Source organism: Molothrus ater, chromosome 30 (assembly GCF_012460135.2).
Source record: "Molothrus ater isolate BHLD 08-10-18 breed brown headed cowbird chromosome 30, BPBGC_Mater_1.1, whole genome shotgun sequence".
Classification (NCBI taxonomy): domain Eukaryota; kingdom Metazoa; phylum Chordata; class Aves; order Passeriformes; family Icteridae; genus Molothrus; species Molothrus ater.
Window position 1 is genome coordinate 874,918 of NC_050507.2, and position 17,247 is coordinate 892,164.

A 17,247-nucleotide genomic window follows, 5' to 3' on the forward strand; every position below is an offset into this window, starting at 1 on the left:
GCTCGGGGGGCTGCACCCACGGGGTTCTGACGGGGTTCTGTCCTTCTCCCACCTCCCAGCGCCTCCGCCATGCCCCAGGTTCTGCTCTTCCTCCCTCTCCTCATCCTCAGCCAGGCCATGGCTGCGTCCATCATCAGCCCCGGGCTGGCTGGTGGTGACCGGGCGCTGCTGGCGGAGCTGGCGGGGCTGGCAGAGCCCATCCCGCCGCGGGCACCGGGGCTACCGTGCCAAAGCCTTCATCCTCATCACCTCCCCGGCTTCTCCCGGCTGCCAGCGCTGCCCCGCGGGCTGGCCCGTGCTGCCCTGACCTTGGCACTGCTCAAAGCCGGCTGTGCCCCCCAGGCTGAGGCCGAGACGCTGGAGCTGGCACGGGATGTGGGCACCGCCACGGCCGCGGCGCTGCTGCGGGGGCTGGCGCGGGTACCGGGCACCCCAACCCCGCGGCCGCTGGCGCTGCTGCTGCTCCGGCTGGCGCTGAGCCCGGGGGGCTCTGCCTGTGCGGATCCTCCCGTGCCAGGCACGGAGCCGCCTCTGAACCGGGACAGCGCGGAGCCCACGCCACCCCCGAGCCGGGAAAAACGGGAATTGCCGCGGGTCCAACCGTGCGGCGGCGCCGTGCGGCGGCGCCGGCGGGAGGATGAGGATGCCTGCAGCCCGGCGGGGGAACGGGAAGCGCACCGGGTGCTGGAATGGGTACCGGGAGTCAGCATCTTCTACAACCTCGGCACCAGCGTCTACTTCGCCTTCCAGGGCTGTGAAGCCACGGCGTCCACTCGAGCGCTGGAAGCCGCCGAGGATTTGGGTTATGCCGGGCTGGCGGCGCTCACCGGCGGTTTGGGGGGTCCGGTGGCCATGGGGGTGCAGCTGGGGCTGCAGCCGGGCCTCAAGGCCGGTGTGAGGGCGCTCATCGGGTATTTCACCTCGGCCGGGGAGCCCTCGCCGGTGCCCACCGCGCACAGCGGCGCTGTGGTCATCGTCTGAATGAATAAAGGGCACGTGTGGCAGGTGGTGCTGGCGGGTCGTTGTTTGGGGACAGATCGATGCGGGGTCACCCTGCCCTGGGGCAGCCGGAGCTTGGCCACGTGGTGGCTTGAGCCACGTGGTGGCAGCTGGGCCTGGCTTGTCCCTGTCCCCTACAGCCCCAGCCCTGTCCCCGTCCCAGCGGCCACACTGCATTGTCCCTGTTCCCATGGCTCTTTCCCTCTCTCCCTCCAGCCTGTCCCTGTCTCCAGGGCTCTGTCCCTGTCCCCAGGCTGTCCCCGTCCCTCTGGCTCTGTCCCCACGACCTGTCGTTGTCTCTCTGTCCCCCTCTCCCCATGGCTCTGTCCCTGTCCCCATCCCCCTGGCTCTGTCGTTGTCGCTGTCCCCCTGTCCCCATGGTTCTGTCCCTGTCCTTAGGGCCTGTCCCTGTCCTTACGGCCTGCCCCTGTCCCCTCCGTCTCTGTCCCCATGGCCTGTCCCTGTCCCCAGGCTGTCCCCATCCCCATGGCTCGGTCACTGTCTCTTTCTCCCCCTGTCCCCATGGTTCTGTCCCTGTCCTTAGGGCCTGCCCTTGTCCCCATGGCCTGTCCCGGTCCCCTCCGCCCCTGTCCCTGTCCCCCCGCCCATCCCGGGCCGCCGCCATTCCCTCCCCCGTTCCCCGACCCCGCCCCCTCAATGACCCCGCCCACATGGCCACGCCCCTCGTGCGTGACGTAAATTTGGGGAAATGAACGAACCCTCCCGGAGCCGGCGGTTGCGGGGGCGTGGCCTCCGCGCCGCTCTCCACCAATCACCGAGCAGACTGGGGGAGGGGGCGTGGCCAACCCGCCTTCCTGCTCCGGTGCTGGCGGAGGTGGCTCGGGGGTCCCGGGGGGGACCGGGGCGGGATGTGGGCGGTTCTAGAGCTCGGGGGGTCCCCGGGGAGGGGGGCACAGGCAGGGGACCCCGGCTGGGGCACACAGAGCGACCCTTGGAGGGCGGTCCCGCTGGGCGGGGGGCGTTCAGGGGCACCCACCCCACTGGGGATGGTCCGGTCTAGGGGGGGCGTCTGAGGAGGTGTCTGGGGGTGCTGGGGGCCCTCGTGTGGGCGTTCCGTGCCTGTGCCCCCTGCCCCGGGTGGGCAGCCTCCATGGGCTCACCCCCTGCTCCCACCACAGGACGCGGCTGCCGGTCCGCGACCACCCCAGCGGGAGCGAGGGGACCCCCGGGAGCAGCCAGAACCAGAGCGGAGGAACCCCCGGGAGCTGCCAGCAAAGCAGAGAGACTCCCGGGAACACCCAGAACCAGAGCAGCGGGACCCCCGGGACCAGCCAGGACCGAGCAGGAGCAGAGGGACCCCCGAGACCGAGCAGGAGCAGAGGGACCCCCGGGATTGAGCAGGAGCGAGGGGAGCCCCGGGAGCACCCACAACCAGAGCAGAGGGATCCCCGGGACCAAGCAGGAGCAGCGGGACCCCCGGGACCACCCAGAACCAGAGCAGAGGGACCCCCGGGACCGAGAAGGAGCGAGGGAACCCCCGGGAGCAGCGGGACCCCCGTGCGGCCGGTGCTGCAGGCAGGTGCGTGGGGTGCAGATGTGCCCAGCTGTGACACGCCGCTGTTTCTCACCCTCCGGTCCCTCGGTGACCCCGGGGGGTCCCGGGACGCCCCTGACCCGCTGTCCCCCCCCAGCATGGCGCAGTGGCAGGAGGTGCAGGGCTTGGCCAACACTTACCTGGAGCAGGTGCACCAGCTGTACGCGGGCTCGGCGCTGCCCATGGCCGTGCGCCAGTCCTTGGCTGCCTGGATCGAGAGCCAGAACTGGTACCGGGGGAAAAAAGGGGCTGGGGGCGGTACCGGGGGCAACCGGGGCCGGGGGCGGTACTGGGGGGAACCGGGGCTGGGGGCGGTACTGGGGGGAACCGGGGCTGGGGGCGGCACCGGGGCTGGGGGCGGCACCGGGGCTGGGGGCGGTACCGGGGGGTGTGGCAGTGTTTGAGGGTCGCCAGGTTGAGGGAAGAGATGAAAATCTTGAGTTTATGTTTCAGAAAGCTGATATTATTATATTATATTATATTATATTATATTATATTATATTATATTATATTATATTATATTATATTATATTATATTATATTATATTATATTATATTATATTATATTATATTATATTATATTATATTATATTATATTATATTATATTATATTATATTATATTATATATCAGGGGGTCGGGGGGGTGAAAAAATCCTGGCAAAGGGACTTTTATAAAATGAAAAATGGATTTTTATGAAATAAAAGGGATTTTTATAAAATGCCCCAGGGTGAGGGGGGCCCGGGCGGGGCAGAGCCGGCGCTGAGCCCGCGCTGCCGCAGGCGCCAGGCAGCGGAGCCGCTCTGCTCGCACGCCCGCATGCTGTTCCACTCCTTACTGGTCTTACTGGGAGAGCGCCTGGGCAGCCTGGGCTCGGACCGCGAGGATTTCATGCTGAAGCACAACCTCCGCAAGGCTCACCGCGACCTCCAGGTGGGATTCAGGGCGGGGGGGAGGGCAGTGGGGAGGGGTCTCCGCGCCGCGCTCACCGCCCCCGAGCCCTCCCCAGGCTGAGTTCGAGGAGAAGCCGGAGAGATTCGCCAACCTGGTGGCCAACCTGCTGCAGGAGGAGCGGCGGATCCTGCGCCTTGGGCAGGCCGAGGGGCAGGTAGGGAAGGGCTGTGCGACCCCCCCTGCCCACCCCGGTGGTCCCCCTGCAGCGCCCCCCACCCCATTTCTCCCTCCTTAGGCGGGGTCGGCTCCCGCGCCCAGCCCAGCCCCGGAGAGCGGGCGGGAGCAGCAGATCCAGCGGCGCTTGGCTGAGTTCCACACAGCCCTGCAGGTAACCCCACCACCCCTGAGACCCCCCGAGACCCCCTCCGAGCCCCCCCGACCCTCCTGACCCCTCCGTGCCCGCAGGAAGCCGAACGAGCCTTCAGGCACCTGGAGGATTTGCAGGATGCCTTCGACTTCTGCTTCAAGGTGCACTACCAGCCAGGTGAGCCTCACACCGGGGAGATGGAGGTGGGGGGGGTGGGAACTGCCCTGCGAGCCCCCCAAAACCCTGAGCGAGCCCCGCTGCCCTCAGGTGAGGAGAGGAACCGGGACCCCGGGTACCTCCAGGAGCTCCAATCCCTCCAAGCCAAACTGCAGAACCTGGACCGGCAGCGGCGGGTGAGGAGGGGGAGGTCGGGCTGGGTTTTTTGGGGGGGGGGGTCCTACCCACCCTGAGCACCCCATTCAAAGCCAAATCTCCCTTCAGGAGGTGCTGGCTCAAATGCAGCAGCTTTTGGGGCGCAGTGAGACCCTGCAGGAGCTGCTGCAGCAGGAATTGGGGGGCTGGAGGGTGCGGCAGCAGCACCTGTGCCTGGGGGCCTCTGCCGACACCAACCTGCGCCCGCTGGAGACCTGGTAAGATTTGGGGGGCTTGTGGGGGGGCTCGGGGGGGCTGCAGCTGAACCCCTCTGAGGTCCCTGAACCCCGCAGGTTCACGGAGTTGGGCCAGGGGTTGTTCCAGCTGCGGCAGCTCCTGCGGGCGCTGGGGGACCTGCGACAAAAGGTGACCTACGCCAGGGACCCGCTGGTGGCAGAGACGCCCCTGCTGGAGCAGAGGCTGCAGGAGCAGCTCACGCACCTGCTCAAGAGGTGGGCTGGGCCAGGAGGGCTCCAGGGTGGAGAGCAGGAAAAGGTTCTTCCCCCCAGAGGGTGGTGGAGAGCTGGGGAAGCCCCCCAGGGAATGGTGACCGAGGGTGACAGAGCTCCAGGAGTGTTTGGACAACACTCCCAGGCACATTTTGGGGTGTTTGTGCAGGGTCTGGAGTGGGATCAATGATCCTCATGGGTTCCTTGCAGCTCTGGGTGACTCAAGAGGTCTCCAGGAAATGGTGACCAAGGGTGACAGAGCTCCAGGAGTGTTTGGACAACACTCCCAGGCACGTTTTGGGGTGTCTGTGCATGGTCTGGAGTGGGATCAATAGTCCTGATGGGTTCCGTCCAGCTCTGGGTATTCTGTAATTCAAGAGGTCAGGGAGGGTTGGGGCAATGCTCTGGGATTTGGGGGAAAATCACTGGGGAAGCTCTCCAGGGAATGGTGACCGAGGGTGACAGAGCTCCAGGAGTGTTTGGACAACAATGGGGTGGCATTTTGGGGTGTCTCTGCAGGGTCTGGAATGAGATCAGTGATCCTCATGGGTCCCTTGCAGCTCTGGATGATTCCAGAGGTCTCCAGGGAATGGTGACCAAAGCTGACAGAGATCTGGGAGTGTTTGGACAACAACAGGGTGGGATTTTGGGGTGTCTGTGCAGGGTCTGGATGATCCTCATGGGTCCCTTGCAGCTCTGGGTATTCTGTAATTCAGGAGGTCAGGGAGGGTTTGGACAATGCTCTGGGATTTGGGGAGAAATTTGTGGTGTCCTGTGCTGGGCTGGACTTTGATCCTGATGGTCCCTTCCAGCTCTGGGTGTTTGGACACCACTCAAATGTTGAAATTTAGGACAGGGCAGGTTTTGGGGTTATCCTGTGCCAGGAGTTGGACTTTTGATGGGTCCCTTCAATCTCTGGTTGTTTGGACACCACTCCAACATTGGGATTTAGGAGATTTTGGGGTTGTCCCATGCCAAGCCAGGAGTTGGAGATCATCCTGATGGATCCCTTCCATCTCTGGGTGTTTGGACACCACTCCAACATTGAGATTTAAGACAGGACAGATTTTGGGGGTGTCCCATGCCCAAACCAGGAGTTAAACCTGCATGGCTTCCCTCCAACCTGGGATTTGCCAGGATTTTCAGCCCGGGGAGGACAGGGGGGGTCTCAAGGCAGGACGGGGATGATGGGGGGGTCTGGGGCAGGACAGGGGGGTCTGGGGGGGTCTCGGGGAGGAGTGGGGGGTCTGGGGCAGGACAGGGGGTCTGGGGGGGTCTCAGGGAGGAGTGGGGGGTCTGGGGCAGGACAGGGGGGTCTGGGGCAGCCCGGAGAGGACAGGAGGGTCTCAGGCAGCCCTGAACCCCCATTTTCCCCAGCGCCTTCGTGGTGGAGCAGCAGCCCAGCACCCCCAACGCCGGGAAGCGGCCCCTGGTGCTCCGAACCGCCGGGAAGTTCTCGAGCCGGGCCCGCCTGCTGGTGAGGCTGCACGACCGCAACCACCGCATGGAGGCCCGGATCCACATCGACAGGTGGGGCCGGCAGGGGGCAGGAGGATGGGAAACCTCTCGGGCTCCAAAGGGTTATTAAATTAAATGGAATTGTTTAGGTTGTTAAAGTAAATTATTTCGTTTATTACATTAAATAGTAAGAAATAAATAAAATTTGAGATATTAAATTATTTATTTATCAAATTTAATTATTCGATTTATTAAATTAAATAATAATTATGGATAATTATATTGTTTAATTGATTCAATTAAATAACTATTATATAATATTATTTAATATATTAAATTATTTATTTATCAAATTTAATTATTCGATTTATTAAATTAAATAATAATTATGGATAATTATATTGTTTAATTGTTTCAATTAAATAATTATAAATACATTATTTATATATTAAATTTTTATTTTACTAAATTAAATAATAATTATAAATAATTGTATTATTTATTTTATTAAATAAATTAATAGCTGTAAAGAATGGTATTATTTAATTTATTCAAATTTAATGTATTAAATTACATTTTTTAATTTGTTAAAATAAATAATGATTACAAATAATTATATTATTTAATGTATTAATTTATTTTTAGATTAATTTATTTAATTAAATATTGATTACAAATAATTGTATTATATACGCATTAATTTTTCATTTATCAAATTAATTTATTTGATTTATTAAATTAAATAATAATTATAAATAATTATATCATTTAATTTATTCAAATTTTAAATTGTTAAATTATGGTAAAAATTATATAGAACAAACTAAGAATTTAGATATTATAATAAATATAAATATAATGTAATTTAAATATTACAATATTATGTGTGTCCCACCGGCCCTGACCCCTCCCTTATCTCTTGCAGGGACCCTCCCAACATCAAAGGGTGAGAGCTGGGACAGCGCTGGAGGGGCTGCGACCCCACCCCGGGGGTCCCGAGCCCCTCATTTGCCCTCCCGGGGGTCCCGACCCCCCCATTTGCCCTCCTGGGGGTCCCGAGCCCCCCATTTGCCCTCCTGGGCGTCCCGAGCCCACCATTTGCCCTCCTGACCCCCTCCCACCTCCCGCCTGTGCCCCGCAGGTTCCGCCGGTTCAACATCCTGACATCGAGCAGCAAAACGCTCCTGGCCGGGGACAGTCCCCAGGAGGGGCTGGTCTGCGACTTCCAGTACCTCGTAGGGACCCCCCCGGACCCCCCAGACCCCCAAATCCCCCCCAGGGTGGGGGGCACGGTGAGGATCCCCCCACACCCGGGGCTGACTCTGCCATCCCCAACAGACCCTGAAGGAGCAGAAGGACAGCAGGGCTGGCAAGGGCAAAGGTGCCAGCGGCGAGGTGGGCACGGGATGGGGCTGGGGGGGCCGCGGGGGGGCCAGGCCGGGCGGTGACAGCGGTGTCACCTCCCCACAGGGTCCCCTGGTTGTGACAGAGGAGCTGCATCTCATCACCTTCACGCTGGCTTACGCCTACTGCGGGCTGGAGCTGGAGCTGGAGGTGAGGGCTGGGGGGGCTTGGGGGGTTTGGGGACAGCCAGGGGGGGCTGGGGACAGCCAGCCTGAGCCCCTGTCCCCTCCTCCCCAGGCCACCACGCTGCCCTTTGTCATCATCTCCAACAACAACCAGTTCTCCAGTGCCTGGGCCTCCATCCTCTGGTTCAACATGCTCAGCTCTGACCCCAAGGCGAGCGGGACCCCCTGGCCCTGTGCCACCCCTGCCTCGTGTCCCCTGTGCTGCTCCCTGTCCCCTCCCTAGCCCTGTCTCTGTCCTGGTGTCCCCTGTGCCCTGTCCCCAAATCTGGGCCCAGTCCCTGCCCCATCCCAGGTGGTCCCCTGGTCCCAGTGCCCTGCCCTGCCTCGTCCCCTGTCCTTGTCCTTGGTCCTTGTCCCATCCCCTGCTTTGGTGCCTGTCCTTGGTCCCTGTCCCCATCCCTTGAACCCCATCCCCTGCCACTTATCCCCATCCCCTGGTCCCTTAATCCCTTAATCCCTGTCCCCTGCCCTAGTGCTTGTCCCCATCCCTTGTCCCTGTCCCTGTCCCCTGCCACATGTCCCCATCCCCTGGTCCTCTGTCTGATCCCCGTGCCCCGCTCCTGTGCCGTGTCCCCCTTCCCTACCCATGTCCTCCTCCTATCTTCTCCCAATGTTCCTGTCCCCTCCATGTCCCCATTCCCTACTCCAGTGCATGTCTCCATCCCCTCCCGCTGTCCCCATCCTCTCCCCTTGTCCCCATCTCCTCCCCATGTCCCCCTCCTCTGCTCCTGTCCCTGTCCCCATCCTTTCTCCCTGTCCCCATCCTCTGTTCCAGTCCCCTTCCACTGTCCCCATCCTCTCCCTATGTGCCCTCCTGCTGTCCCTGTCCCCATCCCGTGTCCCCATCCCATGTCCTCCTCCCCTCCCACTGTCCTGGACCCCGCTCACCCCATGTCCCCCGTGTCCCCTCCGTGTCCCCAGGCCCAGCAGTTCTTCTCGTCCCCGCCCCCAGCCCCGTGGCCCCGGCTGGCCGAGGTGCTGAGCTGGCAGTTCCAGAGCGTGGCCGAGCGGGGCCTCAGCCGGGACAACCTCCTGATGCTGGCCAAGAAACTCCTGGGTAAGGCCAGGGACACGTGGGGACACCAGGGGACACCAGGGGACAGCAGGGGACATGGCTGTCCCCCCTTACTCTGCTCTCACCCCAAGGCTCGAAGCCATCACCGGACAGCACCGTGGCCTGGCACAAGTTCTCAAAGGTCAGTAGGGCCTGTCCCTCTGTCCCCATGGCCCTGTTGCCTCTGTCCCTCCATGTCCCCATGGCCACGTCCCCTCCTTGTCCCTCCTATCCCTCCACGTCCCCCTGTCTTCCCATCCCTCCATGTTCCCATGTCCCTCCATGTCCTCTCCATGTTCCCATGTCCCTCCATGTCCCTCCATGTCCCCCCATCCCTCCATGTCCTCATGTCCCCATGTCCCTTCATGTTCCCCATGTCCCTTCCTGTCCTCCCCATGTCCCTTCCTGTCCTCCCCATGTCCCCCCTGTCCCTCCACGTCCCTTCCTGTCCCCTCCATCCCCATGTCCCCACCATGTCCTCCCCATGTCCCCCATCCCTCCATGTCCTCCCCATGTCCCTGTGTCCATCCATGTCCCCATGTCCCCCTGTCCCTCCATGTCCTCATGTCCCTCCATGTCCCTTCTTGTCCCCTCCATCCCCACGTCCCCACCGTGTCCACCATGTCCCCACCATGTCCCCACCATGTCCCTCCGTGTCCCCCATCCCTCCATGTCCTCCCCATGTCCCTGTGTCCATCCATGTCCCCCTGTCCCCTCCCTCAGGATGGAGCCTCCGGTTTCTCCTTCTGGGCCTGGCTGGACGGGATCCTGGGGCTGCTCCAGGAGCACCTCAAGCAGCTCTGGAAGAATGGGTAGGAGCAGGGCTGGGCTTGCTGGGGAGGGGTCTGGGGGTCCACAGGAGCTGACAGTGCCTCCCCCAGACTCATCCTGGGCTTCGTGAGCCGCAAGCAGGAGGAGAAACTGCTCAAGTCCAAGAGGACGGGGACGTTCCTGCTGCGCTTCAGCGAGAGCGTCCTGGGTGGTGTCACCTTCACGTGGGTGGAGCACCACGAGACAGGTGAGGGAACCCTCCAGGAACCCCCCCAGAACCCCCCTGGAGCAGTGGAAGCCTCTGTGGAGAGAGGGGGTTTTCCAAGTCCATGGTGAGGTTTATCACGTCCTGAGCAAATTTTGGGGAGACCCTGGAGGTTCAGATCCACTGTAAGGCAAAGAAGATAAACCTCCCTCCCCTGAAGTTTAGCAAGCAAGAGGATTAATTCAGATTTAGGTTCAAAATGGATGAGAATGGGGAACCTGAATTCGGATTTAGGTTAAATTCAGATTTAGGTTCAAAATGGATGAGAATGGGGAACCTGAATTCAGATTTAGGTTAAATTCAGATTTAGGTTCAAAATGGATGAGAATGGGGAACCTGAATTCGGATTTAGGTTAAATTCAGATTTAGGTTCAAAATGGATGAGAATGGGGAACCTGAATTCAGATTTAGGTTAAATTCAGATTTAGGTTCAAAATGGACGAGAATGGTGAAGCTGAATTCAGATTTAGGTTCAAAATGGATGAGAATAGGAAACCTGAATTCAGGTTTAGGTTAAAAATGGACAAGAATGGTGAAGCTGAATTCAGGTTTAGGTTAAAAATGGACGAGAATAGGAAACCTGAATTCAGGTTTAGGTTAAAAATGGACGAGAATGGTGGAGCTGAATTCACATTTAGGTTAGAAATTAATGAAAATGGGGAACCTGAATTTAGATTTAGGTTAAAAATGGACAAGAATGGTGAAGCTGAATTTAGGTTTAGGTTAAAAATGGACGAGAATGGTGGAGCTGGATTCAGATTTAGGTTAAAAATGAACAAGAATGAATTCCCATCCCCAGCCCAGCTTTCTGTGGGACACAGGGATGATGGTGCCACCCCTCCAGCTGACCCCCGCTGTCCCCCCTGCAGGGTCCCCCACTTTCCACGCCGTGGAACCCTACACAGCCTCGGAGCTGGTGTCCCTGGCCCTGCCCGACATCATCCGTGACTACCACATGAGCCTGGAGGAGAAGAATCCAGAAAACCCCCTCAAGTTCCTGTACCCCAACATCCCCCGGGACGAGGCTTTCGGGCCCTACTACAGCCAGAGGCTGGAGGGTACGGCCTGGCACAGCCTGGCACGGCCTGGCACGGCCTGGCACGGCCTGGCATGGGCTGGCACGGCCTGGCATGGGCTGGCACGGCCTGGCATGGCCTGGCATGGGCTGGCATGGCCTGGCATGGCCTGGCACGGCCTGGCACGGCCTGGCACGGCCTGGCACGGCCTGGCATGGGCTGGCATGGGCTGGCATGGGCTGGCACGGCCTGGCATGGGCTGGCACGGCCTGGCATGGCCTGGCACGGCCTGGCATGGCCTGGCATGGGCTGGCATGGCCTGGCACGGCCTGGCACGGGCTGGGACTGAGCCAGGGCACCCCCCTTATGTCTCTCTTTGTCCCCAGGGAACCTGAGCGAGTCCCAGAAGTACCTGAACCGGCGCCTCATCCGTGTGTCCTCCAGGTGAGGGGACACCTCTGTAGGGCTGTGGGGTCCCCTGACCCTGAGCCCTGACCCCAATCCCTGGTTGAACATGACCCCAATCCCTGACAGTGACCCCAATCCCTGGCCCTGATCCCTGACTCTGATCCCAACCCTGATCCCCAATCCCCAACTCTGACCCTGATCCCTGATCTCGATCACTGACCCTGATCCCTGATCCAATCCCTGACCCCAACCCTTGACCCCTATTCTGACCCCAATCCCTGACCCCAATCCCTGACCCCAACTCTGACCCCAGTCCCCAACTCTGACCCCAATCCCTGACCCCTATTCTGACCCCAATCCCTGACCTCAATCCCTGACCCCAAACCCAAATCCCTGACCCTGACCCCAAACCCCAATCCCTGCCCCAAAACCCCAATCCCCAAACCCTCACCCCAATCCCAACCCCGACCCCTCTGTCTGTCCCTCCAGGCCGCCCAACCGGCGTCAGACCGAGGAGGAGCTGCTGGTGGCCACGGAGAACCTGGAGACGCTGCAGCTGCAGCCCCGAGGGCAGGGGACACCTGGGGACCTGGGGACACCTCAGGGGGTGGCCACGAGCCCAGGGATGCCACGGGTCACCCCTGGGATCCTGGGGACACTTCAAGGGGTGACCGTGAGTCCAGGGACACTTCAGGTCACCCCTGAGAATTTGGGGACACTTCAAGGGGTGACCGTGAGTCCAGGGACACTTCAGGTCACCCCTGAGAATTTGGGGACACTTCAAGGGGTGACCGTGAGTCCAGGGACACTTCGGGTCACCCCTGGGAACTTGGGGACACCTCAGACTCTGCAGATGGTGGCCACGAGCCCAGAGATGCCACAGGTCACCCCTGGGAACTTGGGGACATTTCAAGGAATGGCCACGAGCCCAGGGACACCACGGGTCACCCTTGGGAACCTGGGGACACCTCAGGTGATGGCCACAGGCCTGGGGACACTACAACCACAACCCCAAAGCCTGGAGCCACCACAGGTGACATCAGGAGTCCCCAACCTCCAGGGGACACTGCAGGTGGCACCAGGAGCTGTGGGGAGCGTGCAGGTGCTGCCTGGGGGGCTGCAGGTGGCCTCAGGGGACTTGGGGACACTGCAGGGGACAGCAGAGCCACCGCGGGTCCCCGAGGAGCAGGGGACACTGCCAGCAGAGCTGAGGGACCTGGAGCTGCTGACAGGGGGACAGGACATGCAGGAGCTGCTGCTGCATGGGGGACAGGACATGCAGGAGCTGCTGGAGGGGCTGGAGCCACCCTCGGGGACCTTGGGGACATTGGGGACACTGGGAGTGGCCGAGCTGATGCCGGACGTGGTGGCAACCTTGGAGGACAGCTTGGAGGAGAGCTTGGAGGAGAACTTCCAGCTGAGCCCTGGTGAGTGGCTGGGGCTGGGGAGGAGACAGAGGTTTCTCCTGGGCACCAAGGTGTCCCCTGGGCACAGAAGTGTCCCCCAGGGCACTGCCCTGTCCCCCTGGGCATTGAGGTGCCCCCCCGAGCATTAAGGTGTCCCCCAGGGCACTGAGCTGTCCCCTGGGCACTGCCCTGTCCCCCTGGGCCCTGTCCTGTCCCCTATGGGCACTGAGCTGTCCCCTGTCCCTGCCCTGTCCCTGAGCCCTGCCCTGTCCCCCTGGCACTCAGCTGTCCCTTGTCCCCTGTCCCTGTCCCCCGGGCACTCAGTTGTCCCCTGTCCTGTCCCTGTCCCCCTGGCACTCAGCTGTCCCCTGTCTCCTGTCCCGTCCCTGTCCCCCTGGCACTCAGCTGTCCCCTGTCCTTGTCCCCCTGGCACTCAGCTGTCCCCTGTCCTGTCCTTGTCCCCCTGGCACTCAGCTGTCCCTGCCCTGTCCCCCTGGCACTCAGCTGTCCCCTGTCCCGTCCCGTCCCCCTGTCACTGAGCTGTCCCCTGTCCCCGTCCCCCTGTCACTCAGCTGTCCCTGTCCCCCCGCAGGCAGCGCGGCTCTCCTGGCCCAGCACGATCCGTTCCTGCCGCAGCCCGAGGACTCGGCCCTGCCCTCGGTGCCCTCCCTGTTCACCGACCTCCCCCCGCTGCACATCGACGCCAGCGACTTCCAGTGACCCCTCCCCTCCCGGGGACCCCTTCCAGTGACCCCTCCCCAGTCCCCTCCTTTCCGGGGATCCCTCCTCAGTCCCTTCCCTTCCAGTGACCCCTCCCCTTCCAGGGACCCCTCCCCAGCCCCTTCCAGTGACCCCTCCCCAGTCCCCTCCTTTCCGGGGACCCCTCCTCACTCCCTTCCCTTCCAGTGACCCCTCCCCTTCCAGTGACCCCTCCCCTCCCGGGGACCCCTTCCAGAGACCCCTCCCCAGCCCCTTCCAGTGACCCCTCCCCAGTCCCCTTCCAGGGCCCCCTCCCCAGTCCCCTCCTTTCCGGGGACCCCTCCTCAGTCCCTTCCCTTCCAGTGACCCCTCCCCTTCCAGGGACCCCTCTCCAGTCCCTTCCATTCCAGGAACCCCTTCCGGGGACCCCTCCCCGGTCCCCTCCCTCCCAGGGACCCCTCCTCAGCCCCTTCTTTTGTGGGGACCCTTCCCAGGGACCCCTCCCCGGTCCCTTCCGGGGACCCCTCCCTCAATCCCTTCCATTCCAGTGACCCCTCCCCAGCCCTTTCTCTTCCGGGGACCCCTCCTCGGTCCCTTCTCTTCCAGGGACCCCTCCCCAACCCTTTCTGTTCTGGGGACCCTTCCCCAGTCCCTTCCCTCCCAGGGACCCCTCCTCAGTCTCTTCCTTTCAGAGGACCCCTCCCTGGTCCCTTCCTGGGACCCCTCTCCAGTCCCTCCCAGGGACCCCTCCTCAGTCTCTTCCTTCCCGGGACCCCTCCCCGGTCTCTTCGCCTCCAGAGACCCCCTCCTCACCCTCCTCTCTGTAAATTAACCCCTTCCTACCCCCCAGCCCCCTACACGCACTCGCTGCTCTCTGCTCTCTTTGGGAGCTTTATTAGAAACTGATAAATACCCGAGATAAATAAAGGAACGGCTCCAATCATAAATAACCCCGGGAGGGGGCAATAAATAATGGGGGGGGGGGGCGATAAATAAGGGGGGAGGGGGCGATAAATAGAGGCGGGGGGGGTGACAAATAAGGGGGTGGTGGCGATAAATAGGAGGGGGGGGCGGCGTCCGGGGGGTGGGGGGCGATAAATAAATGGGGGGGGGGGTGATAAATAAGGGGGGGGGCGATAAATAAGGGGGGGGGCGGTGTCCGAGGGTGGGCGGTGATAAATAAGGGCGGGGGGTGATAAATAAGGGCGGGGTCCGGGGGTGGGGTCGGTAGCCGGGGGTCGGTAGCCGGGGGTCGGGTCGGGTCGGGTCGGGTCGGGTCGGGTCGGGTCTCAGCGGGCTCCGTGGTTGAAGACGCGGCCGATGAGGGCGGAGAAGGAGCGGAGCCGTTTCAGGGCCAGGTGCCGCTTCACCGGCTGCTCCCAAAGATCGGTGGGGGCCAGGAGGTGCCGGGGGGGGCGACCGTGCCCGTCCTGAGGGGACAGAGGGGACAGGGCGGGGTCAGGGGGGACCTGTGTGACCCCCCCGGGGGACACTGAGGGTCACTGGGGAATACTGAGGGTCACTGAGGGACATTTGGGATGCTGAGAGACACTGTGGGACAGGGTGGGACATTTGAGGACCCTGAGGGACCCTCAAGGACATTTGGGGGACGTTAAGGGTCACTGAGGGCCATTTGGGGTCCCTGAGGGACATCTGGGGAGCCTGAGGGCCACTGAGGGTCCCTGAGGGACATCTGGGGAGCCTGAGGGACATTTGGGGTCCCTGAGGGCCACTGAAGGTCCCTGAGGGACATCTGGGGAGCCTGAGGGCCATTTGGGGTCCCTGAGGGACATCTGGGGAGCCTGAGGGCCACTGAGGGTCCCGGAGGGACATCTGGGGTCCCTGAGGGCCACTGAGGGTCCCTGAGGGACATCTGGGGAGCCTGAGGGCCATTTGGGGTCCCTGAGGGCCGGGCTGCCCGCGGTGCTGACCTGCACGAGGCGCAGCAGCTGCTCCATGGTGCTCTCCAGCTGCGGCTGCGGCAGCTCCTGGAAGATGTCAGAGCCCAGCAGGTCCCGGTAGTGCTGGAGCGCCTGGCGGATGCGCTGCAGGCAGAGCTGGGGGAGCAGGGGGGTGAGGTGGGGGTCCAGGATATCCCCATAACCCCCACAGGACCCACAGGACCCCCGAGTGCATCCCCCAGCATCCCTGGGAGCCCTCTGGGACCCCCAGCTTCATCCTCATCATCCCTGGGACCCCCCAGACATCCCCAGGACCCCCAAGTGCATCCCTGGGACACTTCTGGGACCCCCGAGTGCATCCCCCAGCATCCCTGGGAGCCCTCTGGGACCCCCAGCTTCATCCTCATCATCCCTGGGACCCCCCAGACATCCCCAGGACCCTCAAATTAATCCAGCAGCTTTCCTGGGGACCCCCAAGTGCATCCCCCAGCACCCCTGGGACACCCAGACATCCCTAGGACCTCCCAAGTGAACCCCAGACCATCCCCTAGGACCCTTCTGGGACCCCCAGGTTTATCCTCAGAGCATCCCCTGGGACCCCCAGACATCCCCAGGCCCCCCCCAGGTGAACCCCAGAGCATCCCCTGGGACCTCCGGGCACCCCTGGGACCCCCCAGGCACCCTCAGCGACACCCCCGAGCACACCTGGGGTGCCCAGGTGAACCCCCAGCATCCCTGGGGTCCCCCCGGTGATCCCGGAGCCCTCCCGGTGCCCTCGGCGCTGTCGGTACCGTGTGGTTGCTCTCCAGGCTCAGGGGGTCGCAGGCGTCGCTGCAGCGGATCCGGGGGGGCCAATTTTGGGGTTCCTCCTCCAGCAGCTGCAGCCCCTCCTGGAGCAGCGATCGGGGCCGGTGCTCACGTCTCCGGTACGACCGGGACACCGAACCCCCCCCGCCCCTGTGTCACCCCCGCCGCGATGAGCCCGCACCTCCCGGTGCTTCCCGAGCCTCCCGGTGCCCCAGGCCGAGCTCCCGCTGCCCCTGGCCGAGCTCCCCGGTGCTTCCCGAGCTCCCGGTGCTTTCCGAGCCTCCCGCCCGTCGCGGCCGAGCCCCCCGGTCCTTCCCGAGTCCCCCGGTGCACCGGCCGAGTCCCGGCACTCCCCGGTCGGGCCCCCGGTGCCTCCCGAGCCCCCGGTGTTTCCCGAGTCCTCCGGTGCCCCCGGTGGAGTCCCCCGATGCTTCCCGAGCTCCTCGGCGCTCTGGCTGAGCCCCCCGGTGCTTCCCGAGCCCCTCGGTCCTTCTCGATGCCCCCGGTGCTTCCCGAGCCCCCCGGTGCACCGGCCGAATCCTGGCTCTCCCCGGCCGTGCTCCCGGCGCTTTCCGAACTCCCGGTCTCCCCAGCGGAGCTCCCGCTCTCTCCGGCCGAGCCCTCCGGTGCCCCGGCAGAACTCCCGGTGCTCTGGCTGAGCCCCGGTGCCTCCCGAGTCCCCCCGTTGTTTTCCGATCCCCCGGTTCTCACCAGCACCGGGTACGGCTCTCTGACCGCCCCCAGCAGCCGCGACAGCTCCCGGGACAGCACCCGGCAGGCGGCCCAGTCCGGCCGGCGGAGCGGTGCCGGTGCCGGTGCCGGTGCGGCGGGAGGCGGCGGCAGCAGCGCGAGGAGCAGGCACAGGCAGAGGCGGCGGAGCGGAGCCATCGCTGCTCGGTGTGCGCCGCCGCCGCTTCTCTTATGGGGCGGCGGCAGGTGGGGAATCCCGGGGCAGGTGCTCCTGCCCTGGCGCCTCCCCCCGAAAGCAGAACCGATACCGGGCCGGGGTCTCCGCGCTGCGCCCGTCGCACCGGGACGGGACCTCGCGGGATGGGACGGGCAGGAAAACCCGGGGCAGTTCCGGGCGGGATGGGAGCCACCGGCAGCACCGGGCGCCCCCTCGGTGCACCGGGGAGCGGCGGAGCCCCGGCGTGGCCGCTCTCCGGTGCCGCTGTGTCCGAGCCGGTGTTCCCGGGTGTCCCCTTGGTGTCCCCCCGGTGTCCCCTTGGTGTCCCCCC

At 62.5% G+C, this 17,247-nt stretch overlaps 3 protein-coding genes across 4 annotated transcripts; 2 read left to right on the forward strand and 1 right to left on the reverse strand.

Annotated features, from left to right (window-relative positions):
- Positions 1–48: 48 nt before the first annotated feature.
- Positions 49–981, forward strand: LOC118697214 (apolipoprotein F-like; the record flags this gene model as incomplete). Its single annotated transcript, XM_036399749.2, has 1 exon — positions 49–981. A coding segment is annotated over one exon (933 nt), but the record flags the coding sequence as incomplete, so codon positions are not given.
- Positions 982–1,803: 822 nt separating this feature from the next.
- LOC118697215 (signal transducer and activator of transcription 2-like) lies at positions 1,804–14,232 on the forward strand. 2 transcript variants are annotated; one of them, XM_054517688.1, is made up of 24 exons: positions 1,804–1,834; positions 2,139–2,539; positions 2,652–2,783; positions 3,336–3,486; positions 3,563–3,661; positions 3,743–3,835; positions 3,913–3,991; positions 4,082–4,167; positions 4,256–4,404; positions 4,480–4,638; positions 6,013–6,165; positions 7,019–7,039; positions 7,235–7,328; positions 7,432–7,488; positions 7,564–7,647; positions 7,735–7,833; positions 8,604–8,739; positions 8,829–8,878; positions 9,460–9,548; positions 9,618–9,754; positions 10,642–10,830; positions 11,175–11,232; positions 11,686–12,623; positions 13,195–14,232. In XM_054517688.1, exons 3-24 carry the CDS (start codon positions 2,653–2,655, stop codon positions 13,320–13,322), a joined length of 3,180 nt encoding a protein of 1,059 aa, XP_054373663.1. In that variant the 5' UTR covers positions 1,804–1,834; positions 2,139–2,539; position 2,652; the 3' UTR covers positions 13,323–14,232. The 2 variants fall into 2 exon arrangements, with proteins under 2 accessions (XP_054373663.1, XP_054373662.1); XM_054517687.1 differs by lacking the exon at positions 1,804–1,834 and having other exon boundaries at positions 2,106–2,539.
- Positions 14,233–14,590: 358 nt separating this feature from the next.
- On the reverse strand, positions 14,591–16,897 carry IL23A (interleukin 23 subunit alpha). Its single transcript, XM_036399751.1, has 4 exons — positions 16,721–16,897; positions 15,994–16,092; positions 15,233–15,358; positions 14,591–14,731 (listed from the first exon to the last, which is right to left on the reverse strand). Exons 1-4 carry the CDS (start codon positions 16,895–16,897, stop codon positions 14,591–14,593), a joined length of 543 nt encoding a protein of 180 aa, XP_036255644.1.
- Positions 16,898–17,247: the final 350 nt, after the last annotated feature.